A 14,594-nucleotide genomic window follows, 5' to 3' on the forward strand; every position below is an offset into this window, starting at 1 on the left:
AAGTAAAAATCATGACAAAATAATGTCTTGTTTCTCTTTCATTCTATCTGCATATTCGTAAGTGCGCAATAAAAGTTGAAAGTGAGTTACCTACCCTTGATCAAATATCATTTCTTATTTCAAGCAATATTGTATTTGTTAAATCAACACGATGAGATCATAGGTCCGATTTGGACAAAGTTATATATAATTCTTCTTTTATTAATCGATTTTGTTCCAGTATTGCAAACAGATTGCGAAACTACGGCTGATTTCAGTCTAGTTGTGCAACTGCCCCCCGTGCTATATTAGATGTAGGCCCCAGCTCGGCCTTTTCTATCAGGCTTCGCTTAGAACAAGATGCCAGTGAGTTGCTCAAACCAGAATTGCCATTTCTTCAATTACATGTCAAAACTAATGTCTCTAACTTGCAGGTGTACAATTTGAAACCTAATTCTTGATGACCATGTGTATATTTCCTCCAGGAGATGTGTCAAATTTTCGTGTGTGTGATTGTTAAAAATCGGTCATGATCGATGGTTTTACAATGTCTATTGCCTACGAGTACTGAGCTTGTGGATATGCAGTGCTTTCCATCAAGATCTCGGTTTCAACATGTTATGTGTTTATGCGGGGATATTAGAATGGTAGATCAGGATGATTCACAAGAAATATGGACTTGGCTGTAGTTTTGTCAAGTGGATATCAAGCCTGAAATGTGTCGAGGTCGAATCAGCTTGTAAACAAAGATGGCGGACCCCATGCTTTCCACATGTTGTGCAAGATGTGAATCTAGTTATTTTTAAACATGGAACTGTGGCGAATACAGGGGATAACATTGAATTGAAGTTTCTTGTATGTTCTATCCTTTCCAATAAATAGGAGAATGGAATAACTGAAAAATCAACCAGAAAAGTACTTTCGCTATCTATATAAGGGGAGAGAACCCCCACTTTTCTCAATGTTAAATTGGTGACTCCAACTAAATAATCTAGTTTTCATGAAGCGAACGTGTTATATGCCGAACTGGGATTAGTACACTTTACCTTAATGATCGTAAAGGAATGTTTGGTCGGCAAACGTTGTCCAGCCCCAAACTTAGGAAGCTGTCAAGATTTAGGCAAGATCATATTTCTGGTTAGCCATGTGGTTAAGTGGTCATCACGTCTAAGACAGGTCTAGGTTCAATTCCCTGCTGTATGTCCAGGGCCCATTTTTTTTTGCTTGCCATGATATTGCTACAATTGGCATAATACCATATTAACTCTGCGAGTATGGCGTAAAACCATACTCGTTCACTTTGTCTGAAGGGTTCATTAGTGAACCGACAGAAATAACATATTTCCTTAGCAAATAACAGTTTTCAATCCATCATTATAAAAATGTATGCAAATGAAATGTGCAACCAGAAGGATTCTAGCAACTGTGTGATTAGTTATTAGTTTTTATTTGTTATTGTGATATGGAAGCTCTCGTTATGATAATTTTGTTTCTTCTGTATTTGTGCTCGGTTATTTATACACCGTCGCCATATAACTGGAATATTGCTGAGTGCAGCTTAAAACTAAACTCACTTTCTAATTTTTAACCGAGATATTGATCGTCCAAGCTAACAGGACTATAGTGTTATTTATCTTATTCACTGTTTAGAGGGAGGTAGGGTAACCTTGTGGCGTTTGCTCGTCTAGCTGAAGACCCGGGTTCGATTCCCCAATATAGGCACAATGTGTGAAACCCATTTCTGGTGTCCCCCTACAGTGATATTTCAGGAATATTTCGAAAAATGGTGTAAAACTAAACTTCCTCACTCACTGTTCTGTTTGCAAACTCTTCACCTCAGTATCTTTCTGTTTTAGCTCGCGAAAGACCTACTCCACCCCTCCCTTGAGGAGGAGAAGCAAAAGTGTAAACTGAAGCGTTTGGTGCAGTCACCCAACAGCTATTTCATGGATGTCAAATGTCCAGGTAAGCAGTTTGTCATTTGAAGATGTTTCCAAACAATACCCGTGAAGATCAGGGTTAGAATTGGTCTTCAGTAACCTATGCTTGTCGTAAGAGGCGACCAATGGAATCAGGTGGCAAGGCTCGATTTAAGAAATGTTAGCCTACTTGCACCAGGTGCAACCTAAGATAAAGTTGCACCAGCCAAATTCCAGTTGCAAGGTAGTGTGTTATAACGTCAGAGGTTTCGGTGCACATAAACATATTTCCGTGATGTAGTACTCATGAAACCATAGCAACACAGACAGCTGATCCATGTTTAATGAGCTGTCATAGCCGAGACGTGTCTATAAATAGCAATGTTTTGGTACCATAGCTATTCAAAGTTTAGAAGAAAAATGAGCTGACATATTTATGCTTTGTTAGATTTATTGCTGATTTATTTCTAAATAAAACCCAGTTAGACTCATAACTAGGTTGCATTTTGTTATATTGGGTTGCACCAGTGCAAGTAACAAAGCACTAAATTGAGCCCTGGGTGGTCAAGCTGATTGACTTAGTTCAACTAAACTCACTCCGAACAGGGTGTCTGGAAATGAGACTACTAAATAACAAGTAAAAGGAAAGACGCAATTATAAGGTGAAAGCAGAAACAGAAAGTCATGAATCAATGAATAAATGCTCAAGTATTTGAATCTTGGCTATTAAGTTTCAACTTCATACATTCGTGTAACCACAAGCACCTGTTGACTGCCATTCATTGAACACTGGTTCACCTGATAGCTTTGACCTCACAATACCTGGTATGCTGCGCTTTGTTTTCATTGAGCCTTTTTAGCTCAGCAGTCAGTTTTTACCTTTAAAAGTGATGTTGAGCTGAGATTTTAGTGATTTTCAACAACGCACTTTTTGACAGATTTTAGTAATTTCCAACAACACTTTTATTTTCTAACGTACTGTAAAACAAATGCATATCTTGCTGTAAATAGCTGAAAGATGGCTGATGCAGCATTTAGCAATGTCTAAGTGGGTCAGATTCTTTCATACATTTCAACCCTCATTCAGGCTAAGAGTTGACTGTCAACTGCTGGATGTAAGGGGCACCCCGGGCTGGTGGGGTAGCTCAGTGGTTACAGCGTTGGCTCGTCACGCCAAAGATCCGGGTTCGATTCCCCACATGGGTACTATGTGTGAAGCCCATTTCTGGTTTCCCCTGCCGTAATATTGCTGGAATATTGCTAAAAACTAGGGCTGCAGCGAATACACTATGTGGCGAATATGATACGTATCATGAATTTGGGGTAACGAAGACGAATAATTATTCACGAATACAATGTTGTAGTTAAGTGATTGATGCACTTTATGGAACGTCCATGTTGACAGTTTTGATTTGTCACAGCAATAACCAGTGATCTCTTGATCTCAAATTTGGTATGTAATAGTTATAGTCGACAGTACCATGTGCAGTCTTGGCAAACTAACATGACTTGCACTACTGCAATGCTAGTACATGTTCCATTCTTGCATATCTCACTTTGGAAAGAACATAAGGGTTCAAGTAAACCATGCTCCCTTAAAAAAATTGTAAATATTCGTTAATATTCGGTTCTGGTGACCACGAATAACGAATTGAATTCATGAAGGGCTACGGTTCGATTCAGCGAATATGCGAGTTAATCGTTACAGCCCTACTAAAAACGGTGTCAAACTCAGTCAATGTAAGAGGCACCAAAATGAATCAGATTGTCATACCATCAGACTTTGTTGATCACTGTGGCATGGTTGAGACACAATTATGTAGAGGCTATCTTCTTATTGTATATGTTATCCATCATATTGTGACCAGAAATTATTGAGAATTTTAGGAGTATGTTTAATTGGATTTCTAGTATAAACAACCTTGACCAGCAATCAATTGCTTGGTTTCATTCAAGAGAGACAACTCCGTTAATCCTTTTTCATTAGTTTGTGAAGGGTTATCCCCCTTTGTTTACTTGCTAGCAGACAGCATTTTCAGTAATCCTCACAGGCACAAGAAACGAACGTCTCCTGGCGTTCTGTGTTACCGCCAAGAGTCGATTGAATCTTGTGCCTGTTTTGCCAACATGTGAAACCTGTTTCAAAATATCATTGATGCAGCTACGAGATAACTCGTAGTGGCAAATTCGGCCAGACATTGATACTACAAGTATACTCGGGTGGCAGTCAGCGTGTTAAAGCCTGGAATGAATCATTGATCGTGTGGACTGGTGGATGAAATTGATGCACATAACTGCTCTGAAAGCAACAACCGAACACTTGGCAAAGCCACAGATGTGTTGTGGTTACAATGGGATAATATTGTGCATCCCTTTGCACACAGTTAATTATTAATCTGCGTCCAATCTCTACATTTACTGTTGTGTGCAGTAGGAATTAGTAATTGCATTGCTGCATTGAATTACTGTAACTTTAGACCTCTGGCCAAGAATTTGACGCAATAAATGTGAGCAATATTAGGAATGACAAGTGTTTATGGATCAAGGCTCGAAATACCCCATATATAAGTGTGCCATGGCACGGTAAATATTGAAATGGCACAGCTAAAAAATGTTCTCGATGCCCTATTGACGCGTCTAATTTTTTTACAGACATGACTCACATTTAGTCATTTAATCCCCAAAACAATTATTTTTTCCCAAATTAAATAATACCATACATGTTTGAATGCTCATAAACCCATTTCTTATTCAACGATAAATTTCAAGTGATCATCATCATTGTAATTTATTCTAAAAACATGTGGGAATACTTGATTTATGAAAGGCACACCTTAAATATTTGTCTGGTGCCCTATGGCACACATAGAAAAATAGTATTTCTATCCCTGTGGGTGATCAACTTCTGTATTGTACAATAGCGACTTTTCGGTATAGATACTTGCACGGTTTTCACGCATGAAAACTGAATAAGTATCTATACCGAAACGTCGCTGTTGAACAATACATAAGTTGATCCTCCATAAGACTTATCATTCCTATGTATTTTTCTGTGTCGATATACATATGCACATTTCTTCTGTTGGACTGGACTAGACCTCCGCCAAGTCAGAAGTGTGAAGTATCTGAGTCTATATATTTTCTTTTGTTGCAGGATGTTACAAGATCACAACTGTATTCAGCCATGCACAGACTGTGGTTCTGTGTGTGGGCTGCTCCACTGTGCTGTGCCAGCCCACAGGGGGCAAGGCTAGGCTAACTGAAGGTACATATACCGCATTTATCTGTTAACAGGTTACGACACACAGGAAGGGGCAGTTAAAGTGTTCAGTCATGTTTGGTATTGTGTTAACTGGATAAAAGAGGTGACTAACAGGATCGGGGGGTCAGACTAGGTTGACAAGTCATCGTATCCCAGTTGCAGAGATTGATGCTCATACTGTTGATCACTGGATTGTCTGGTCCAGACTGGATTATTTACAGACCGTTGCCATTTAGTTGGAATATTGCAGAGTGCGGTGTAAAACTAAACCCACACAATTAACAGGACAAAAGTTAACTGGAGTAGCTCGCACCATCATTTATATTGTAACCATGTCATCGTTTTAACTTTTATCTTTATATTGTCCGCCATTGGTTATTGTATATGACCAACTTATGGCTTCACCTGGGTTGTAATTGTTTCATAGCTCAAGATCTTCCATCGTTTTAGTAGAATATTTAATGTTTTTTAGTCTTTGAGAAACCTCGGTTGAATGTTCTTGTGATTGTGTGAACAAACTTTGAGCCTTGTGTCGTTTTTTTTTCAGGTTGCTCTTTCCGCAGGAAGCAGCATTAAGATGGAGAAAGAAGAAAAAAAATGAAAAAACCCAGGGGTTCTGTTTATCAGCTTGTAATTAACATATAAATAAACATTACTTCGTCCTCTGGGATACGCTTGTGTGTGCGTTGTTTTGTGCATGTGTATCCTATTTGATGCGCCGAAGACCTGGGTTCGATTCCTCACATGAATACAATGTGGGACCGTTTCTGGTGTCCCTGGCCATGACATTGCTGGAATATTGTTAAAAGTGGAGAAAAACTTCACTCACTGTCATTGTCCTATTTGATGATGCATTGAGCGTAACATAACATTCCATAATGGGATTTGAACTGTTGAGCTGATAAAAGGGCAAACACCCTGTCCCCATGGCTAGAGATGTTGACCAAGTTTGTCATCTGCACAAATTGTATTATAATATACCATTTTAAAAACAAGTAGAGGATATTCCATTTTGCGAGCATACCACTAGCCAATGTCAATGCATATGAGAAAAAGTAATGTATATCCATACAGATGAAATATTTCCAAAGGAATGAAATAAATGGTCACATTTTCCCTTAATTTCTCATCTGTTGGCTGCTTAGCTTTATCATTTGCATGTTATCAATCTTGTAAATCCAATATCCCCTACTTTATTTTAATGGTATGTGTTGTGGTAGAGACCACTATATTGTGATACATACTGCACATATAACAACTGACACTGTATATATCTGTATTATTGAACGTAAGTCCCAAAACATTTAGTCAATTTAAGTGTACCAGGTTTTAGTCGTAGAATATGTGTGCTTTTAATTTATGGCTAGATTTCTCTTCTGTCGCCAATGGCTGAAGGGGTGGTGTAAATCCAACTAGGGTCCATGCAGCTAGCAAAAGAAATGTAAGTCCCCATGGTCCCTGGTATGGTGATCTACCTTCAGTTATTGGCGATTTATAGTCCATTTTTATACTGTATTGTTTTCTCCTATCGTTATAACGTTTTAGACTTAATTACTAGTTTTACATCCATATCTGTGATATTCTAGTTGTTTTACTGTCCTTCGTCGGCAGGTTTTTTTAATATACAAATATTTCATTTCAGTATCACATGTTCTCGTCACGATATGGCTGCAATATTGCCGATGTGACGTTAAATATTAACTCACTCACTCACTCACTGTATTATTGAACTTGTGTAATAAAAACGGTATGACAGTTCATAACTCATGGCATGATTTAATAATTATTACATTAGTTGGAACAAATATCAGAGCAAAGTTAGCACTACATCACACACAGATACAGTCTTGGATAGTGAGAATTTTTATGCCTATATGTGACAATACTTACCTGTAACTTCATTTGTTATGGTAGTGTGGAGAAAGGCTTACCTGTAACTTTGTTATGGTAGTGTGGATAAAGGCTTACCTGTAACTTTGTTATGGTAGTGTGGATAAAGACTTACCTGTAACTTTGTTATGGTAGTGTGGATAAAGACTTACCTGTAACTTTGTTATGGCAGTGTGGATAAAGACTTACCTGTAACTTTGTTATGGCAGTGTGGATAAAGACTTACCTGTAACTTTGTTATGGCAGTGTGGATAAAGACTTACCTGTAACTTTGTTATGGTAGTGTGGATAAAGACTTACCTGTAACTTTGTTATGGTAGTGTGGATAAAGACTTACCTGTAACTTTGTTATGGCAGTGTGGATAAAGAATTACCTGTAACTTTGTTATGGTAGTGTGGATAAAGGCTTACCTGTAACTTTGTTATGGCAGTGTGGATAAAGACTTACTTGTAACTTTGTTGTGGTAGTGAGGATAAAGACTTACCTGTAACTTTGTTATGGCAGTGTGGATAAAGACTTACCTGTAACTTTGTTATGGCAGTGTGGATAAAGACTTACCTGTAACTTTGTTATGGTAGTGTGGATAAAGATAAAAAAGATAGAAAAATGTTGAGAGCGTTAAACAGTAAACAAACAAAACAAAAGTATTGTGTGGACCTTCTTGCTCAGCTTCGTGTGGAGTGAGTGGTCAAACAAAATAAAATCCGCAGTTACTAAAAAGTGCCCTCCTTTGATAGTAAAGCCGAGATGTTGGTTCTGTTAAAGCTATGCCAAGAAATGATCCTCAGTTTATGTTTCTTTATTGTTCTTTGTTGTGGAGGCCATATGCTTGGTACATGTCAGGATTACAGAGCGATACATATGTGCATGTATATTTCAGAAGACAATAAGTTGATTTACAAAATATACAAAAGGAAACATGATATTATTGGTGTAGAAGTTAATCTCTAAGTTTCATTGCATTGTGTATATAAATAGCCAGGTTGTTTACAATCGCTGGATTTGCCAATTGACATGAGCATATTAAGCTTATGATAAGTGGGATTTTAATAAATTTTGATAACATTTACATACCAAATAAAACTAAATTCATTGTCAATAAAGTTGTCTTTACATACAAAACAATCTATTTGATCTGGGTTGATTAATATATCGACCGGTTTCAGTTTGGAGGCGGTGTGAAGAACATCTGAATTTAGTGAGGGCTGATCGGAATTTTGAAAAATTCAACATCAAATGAGATTTTAAAACAAGAATAAATTGGAAATTTAGGGCCATTTACAAGCAACGTGTGCCATTCTTGTTCATAACCTGCTCTTAGTCTAAAAACACATTTTGATATGAATTTATCAACATTACAACAATTTACATCAATTTTGCTTTTGTTCCCACATAAGTCAGATCCAAAAGAGTAAAGAATATTTATATAGTGAAGTCAAGAGTAATATATTTTAGGTTTTATGTAATCTCAGCATTTGGTTTGCACTGAGCATTGTGCTGGGGTTTTGTGTTGTCAGGGTAAGACAGAGTTACTTCCCCTTGGGTATGTTCCAATCATTTGAGTGGAAAGCCTGAGCCAGTCCAGAATAGCTATGGAGCTGTACAATGAATAAGTCAATCAGCACTAGAAGTAAACAGTTTGTATCTGAGGGTAAGAGTTTACACACAGGTTTCCTCCTGACACCTCCGACCACACGGCATATCTGCCTTTGTATAAAAAATACTCACTCACACACGCACACACACAGCATCCTTGCTGATCCACGAAAGCAGTGGACCACACACCATTTCCCTGTCTCCTCCATCCAGGTTACACACACCAGAGCTCCAGATAAGATTTAGCTCATATGGGTACTGTACCCACTATTTTTTTGGAGTGGGTATTATGAATGTTGAGTGGGTATTTCATTTTCCGTTACCCACTGCTTTCAAATATGTGTGTATTTCAGTCATATTACTCACCTAAGTATTTTGTCATTGAGTAAGTTTACTAAGCAGGTATGTTCTGCCTTATGTCATTCCTAATCAAAACCAAGTTAAATATAATGGAAATGATTTCATAAAAAAATCACTCATCCTACACTAACAGTACAACTTGATAGCAATCAATGTCTTTTTCATTACGCAAGCGATTTTTATAATATATTCCGTACGCATTTGTTTTAAACTGTTCGCGTATCTAACATTTTAAATGCGTAATTGGTACGCAACTCAATGCGTAATTAGAATTTTCTATGCGTATTTTACCCGGATACGCAGCTTATCTGGTCCTCTGACACACCATACAAGTGTTCTCCGTCCCAGGGCATGGCTTTCGGATTCTGGATTAGAAAAGGTGGTGCATGCTGGTAGGAAGATGTTACATAGAGGGTAATGTCTCAGTAACTCTCCATTCCTGAAAAATAATGGAGCTGAGGCTGCGCTGACTGAATCCGATATATCAACCAAGTTTTTCAACCGTAAATTAAAAATGAAGTTCCCCTACTTTGTTTTAAGAGCATATAGTGAGTGAGTGAGTTTAATTTTACGCCGCACTCAGCAATATTCCCGCTATATGGCAGCGGTCTGTAAATAATCGAGTCTGGACCAGACAATCCAGTGATCAACAGCATGAGCATCGATCTGCGCAATTGGGAAGCGATGTCATGTGTCAACCAAGTCAGCGAGCCTGACCACCCGATCCCGTTGGTCGCCTCTTACGACAAGCATAGTCGCCTTTTGTGGCAAGCATGGGTTGCTGAAGACCTATTCTACCCCAGATCTTCACGGGTCTTAAGAGTATATAACTTGGATATCGCTGAATCATGTCAAACAACCAAACAGCAAGAGTCAATAAGTTGTACTTTTTTTATTTTCTGCTATATACAATTACATCCAGTCTTTGTACTGGAATTTACAAAAATAAAAATGACATTTTTCTGAAAGGCATTTCAACTGTTCACATGTATCACACTGTTTAAGGCAGCTGAGAAAACATTGCAACATCTGTCATGTAACCACTGACTGTATGCCTGTCAACACACCCTGAGATACTGCGGGAATATATTGTACCGTAACCATGGTAATAATCAACTCGGAGAAGTTACAGGAATATCAGTGAGTTTAGTCTTGCGCATCTTTTAGCAATATTCCAGCAATATCACAGCAGGGGACGCCAGAAATGGGCTTCACACATTGTACCCATGTGAGGAATCGAACCCGGGTCTTCAGCGTGTTCAGCAACCACGTTAACAACTTGGCTAGCCCACCTCTCCATATGTATACAAAACCCATGAAGAATTAACTTTGTACTGTAAACAATTGTCTGCTGTTCGACCCCACCCCCCTTACAGGAATATGAAGGAAGTGTTCACGAGATGTATAAACAGTTACCTGCAAAACTAGTTTACATGTCCCTTTACTGAATTTGTTACTCCGTAAAATTCAGAGAAGTGACACATCAGTTTACTGTGCTGCTTCTTCAAGGTAGACTTTGAGAGAGAGACACAGGAAATGGAGTCCACACATTGTACCCTTGTGGGGAATCGAACCCCGGTCATCGGCGTGACGAGTGGACACTTTAACGACTAGGCTACCCCACCACCAGAGTGTTTTGATGCACTAGTGAACAACAAGTATTGGCCCTCAACCCATGCTTGGTACATTTTCTGAACACCCATATATGCGTACACAATTTTTAATATCATCCACAAACAAATACTAGTATTATATGTCTATGAGCCTCCTCGTAGGAATGTGATAATTTTGGGTAATCCTCCCCGGTGCCCTTTTGAACCGATTCCTCAACCCATCGTCCTTTTACAGGTAATAAATATCTGGTTCCTAATGTTCCGTGAAGCCATCTGGACTTCCTTACAGTGCTCCTTTATATATACTGGACAAAAATATTTAGGGATATGTAACTTTTGAAAGTATGAATAATGATCTATTTATTCATTGACACACTGGTAAAATATCAATCATAAAAATATCAATATCCCTAACTTAATTTGTCCAGTATATTAGTCAAGCTATCATATGGCAGGAGGGTGCAAACCCAGACACGAAGATTCCATGTACAAATCTAGAAGCATCATCGACACGGGATTCAAATCCATGATCACAGGTTTCTAACAGGCTACAGGAGGAATAATTCTGCCCAACATGAAACGGAACATTAAAGAATTTGGGGTTAAATTCAGCTTGGCCAAAAAAACGTGATTCCATCTGTAGCATCATATACTTGCCTGCTTGGGACATATTTACTGGGCTGAAGTCTTCCATATCAACATTACAGGCACATATGAACTCTTAGACTAATTTTTGTGAAAACAGCACCCTTTCATTTCTCAAATGTCAATTTTACCCAAATGTAGGTTGTGTTATGGGTACTTGTCAGTGAAAAGATTGACCTAAATGTATGTGGGTACATTGATCAATTATGCATAGATATGAATCCTGTGCCATAGTAGACTAACGCTTAGTCCCTGATTATATATAATTTTGATAGTAACAAATAAACCCATTTAAATCGAAAAGGAGCCCCAGTGGGAAGGGAGATTCAGGGAGCCTGAGGAAATCTAGACTTGCTTCATTTAGGGCTTTAGCATTGCAGGGAGGGCTAGGCTGTAGGGAAAATAATGTGGTTCAGGGACTGTGAGACAGACTACATTGCAGGGAGGGCCAGGCGTAGGGTAAATAATGTGGCTCAGGGACTGTGAGACAGACTATTGCCATAGTTACAGTCTGCCTAAGAGAACAATAATTTATTGAACACGCATAGGGACATGAAATCTATTCCTGAGTCACAAAAGGGTGCTATTTAAATCACTTAAAATCACTTAAATATATAAGAAAAAGAAAATAGAAAGCAAGTTTTACATAAACAATGACATTTTTAATGTTTGATTTGTACCAAATATGAATATGTTTGAGTCCCAAGTACAAACACGAGTTTGAAGACTTTCTAAACAACCCCCCAAATGTTGTACATCAAGAGGGGGGTAGCAGCATCATGTCATCTACAGTACTTGTCAAGCTTGTTGGGTGTGATGTGTAGCCTGTATGTGTTGGGTGTGATGTGTAGCCTGTATGTGTTGGGTGTGATGTGTAGCCTGTATGTGTTGGGTGTGATGTGTAGCCTGTATGTGTTGGGTGTGATGTGTAGCCTGTATGTGTTGGGTGTGATGTGTAGCCTGTATGTGTTGGGTGTGATGTGTAGCCTGTATGTGTTGGGTGTGATGTGTAGCCTGTATGTGTTGGGTGTGATGTGTAGCCTGTATGTGTTGGGTGTGATGTGTAGCCTGTATGTGTTGGGTGTGATGTGTAGCCTGTATGTGTTGGGTGTGATGTGTTGGGTGTGATGTGTAGCCTGTATGTGTTGGGTGTGATGTGTAGCCTGTATGTGTTGGGTGTGATGTGTAGCCTGTATGTGTTGGGTGTGATGTGTAGCCTGTATGTAGGGATGCTTTAAGATAGGAATAAATTGCTGACATGTTGTTCTCAATTTCCTGTAGTTAATAAACTTTGGAATAAATAGTAAATATATTACATAAGTAAAACATAATAAACAGGTCAAACTGTCCTGCCTTAACCTGCCTCAGACAATATGTCACTTATTCACTCAAAACACAAGCAGTGAGGGCCACGACACAAACCACAGACGTATCACACACTAGGAGTACAAGCAGGGTTTGTCTTAGTGTTCCAACCAGCACTAAACCACATTAATTTTGACACTGGGCGTTTCAGGCAGAACGTGAATGAAGCATGGAACAGAACAGAAGTGGAACAGAAGTGGAACAGAAGTGGAACACATTTCCTTGTGGTTGATCTTGCATCTGTAACAACCTCACCCTGATTATGTTCGGCACATATAAAATCAACAGATTACATTAGTTCTGTAAAAATACAATAAAACCAACTTCAGTCTTAATATCACTACAACCAAACTACAACCTGGGTAACCATGGTAGCCAATATAAGCATCTGCAGTGATGCTCTACGTTGTTCCATCTTCACTGATCCAGGGTTTCGACTGACTAATTATCCTGACCTGCTGCATGTTAGAGTTTAGTCTGATTTGAATTAATCTGAACCTTTCCAGCACATTACATACTTGCAAGAGTCTTTCTGTAGGAAGTTATAATTAAATATCATGAATAAAGGCATGGCAGTATATAGGTCTTGAGTAGCTATCCTACTATTATTACCTGGATCGAGGAGGATGACACTACAAGCAGTACTAACTACTGCATAACTCCTGTGAGAGCTCCAGATAGTGGTCAATATAATCTTTTCAAATAGTTTTTATCTATACTCTTAAAAAAACGTAGGGGAACCTAAATAATTTTTTCAATCGTAAATTAATAATGAAGTTTCCCTACTTTTTTTCTTAGCGTATGTTTCTTGTTTAACCAGTCGAGACTTCCAGGTCTTTTCATTCTCGCACCTAAAATAACTCAGAGGTAATGAAAATGGCAAAGACTAGATCTAACTGAGATAAACATGTAGAAACCAGGCACAGACTGTGAGTTAGACTTGACCCGCACTGGCCCTTCTCTTTACTGTTTTTGTCAGTGTTATAATGTGGATACCTTACTAAACGAAGCAGAAGTTTACATGACTTCACTTGAACGTCGAATTTCCACCACGCGAGAGTCTGAACAACAAATCTACCTAGTTTCATTCAGGTTGGTTCTATATCTGTCTGGAGCTCTGAGAAAATATACCCAACATACACCATATGAGAATGGAAAGCAATAGAATGGAATGTATCCAATATACACAGATTGACGACATCACATGAGGCATTATCACAGAAGTCACAGGATTAACCAGTCGTTTGTTTATTGGGGCCTACAGACACGTTTCCGTTACTCGCTTGAGTATTTCTTCCCTATCTCATTGAAAGTAACTACACAGTAGCACCAGTAGTAATGATAGGCTAGCTATGTAGCCTCAGTATCAGTTGCTAGCAATATAAACCAACAAAGCAACATTACCCATCTCCAACTTTCTAACTGCAACATAGGCTTAAAACTGGAAGGGAGATAACTCCTTAATTATCTCCCTTGGACTATCACTTGCAAGCATAAAAATTTATTGTGTAAAAATATTGTGTTAAAAAAGGATTATTTCACATTGTTTATGGTTGTCAATGTGTTTCATATATTAACACTTGCCCACAAAGAATCACATAGCCAAACTGCAAATCTATGATAAAACATTAAAATGTGGAAACTTGCTTTTCCTACAAGAGAAATAAAGAAAAGAGTATTTTATGTTGAGATACAAATGAATACATCAAAATAAACATCATGTTTGCATGCTTGCTTCATGTAGATGCATCAATGCGTACACTAATTATGAGACACGATGCATCTGGTGTACATCTGGGCTAAAATTTCTGAACCTCTCTTTGCGCTAAGATAGTCGTCAGTTGATGTTAATGTATGACACTTACTATCTTAGCGCTAAGAGAGCTTCGAAAATCTAGGCCCTGGAATACAGGGTTTTCCTTACATCCAAACAGCCTCATACAGTCACTTGCTTCCCTCAGTAC

General features: G+C 38.4%; 1 protein-coding gene and 1 long non-coding RNA gene across 2 annotated transcripts; both read left to right on the forward strand.

Annotated features, from left to right (window-relative positions):
- Positions 1-208: 208 nt before the first annotated feature.
- Positions 209-6,135, forward strand: LOC124270426 (40S ribosomal protein S27-like). Its single transcript, XM_046705463.1, has 4 exons — positions 209-345; positions 1,836-1,944; positions 5,053-5,163; positions 5,708-6,135. Exons 1-4 carry the CDS (start codon positions 340-342, stop codon positions 5,734-5,736), a joined length of 255 nt encoding a protein of 84 aa, XP_046561419.1. The 5' UTR covers positions 209-339; the 3' UTR covers positions 5,737-6,135.
- Positions 6,136-9,500: 3,365 nt separating this feature from the next.
- On the forward strand, positions 9,501-13,751 carry LOC124270428. Its single transcript, XR_006896770.1, has 3 exons — positions 9,501-9,510; positions 9,780-9,784; positions 13,532-13,751. It is a non-coding gene; the product is annotated as an uncharacterized LOC124270428 (long non-coding RNA).
- The last annotated feature ends 843 nt before the right edge of the window (positions 13,752-14,594 follow it).

Source organism: Haliotis rubra, unplaced genomic scaffold (genome assembly GCF_003918875.1).
Source record: "Haliotis rubra isolate DU_JTF1 unplaced genomic scaffold, ASM391887v1 Scf1516, whole genome shotgun sequence".
Classification (NCBI taxonomy): Eukaryota; Metazoa; Mollusca; class Gastropoda; order Lepetellida; family Haliotidae; genus Haliotis; species Haliotis rubra.

Bases quoted from the DNA above. Each gene is read 5' to 3' on its own strand.
- LOC124270426 (XM_046705463.1), top strand. The intron at 1,945-5,052 runs GTAAGCAGTTTG...CTTTTGTTGCAG, and splicing joins CATGGATGTCAAATGTCCAG to GATGTTACAAGATCACAACT. The intron at 5,164-5,707 runs GTACATATACCG...TTTTTTTTTCAG, and splicing joins CAAGGCTAGGCTAACTGAAG to GTTGCTCTTTCCGCAGGAAG.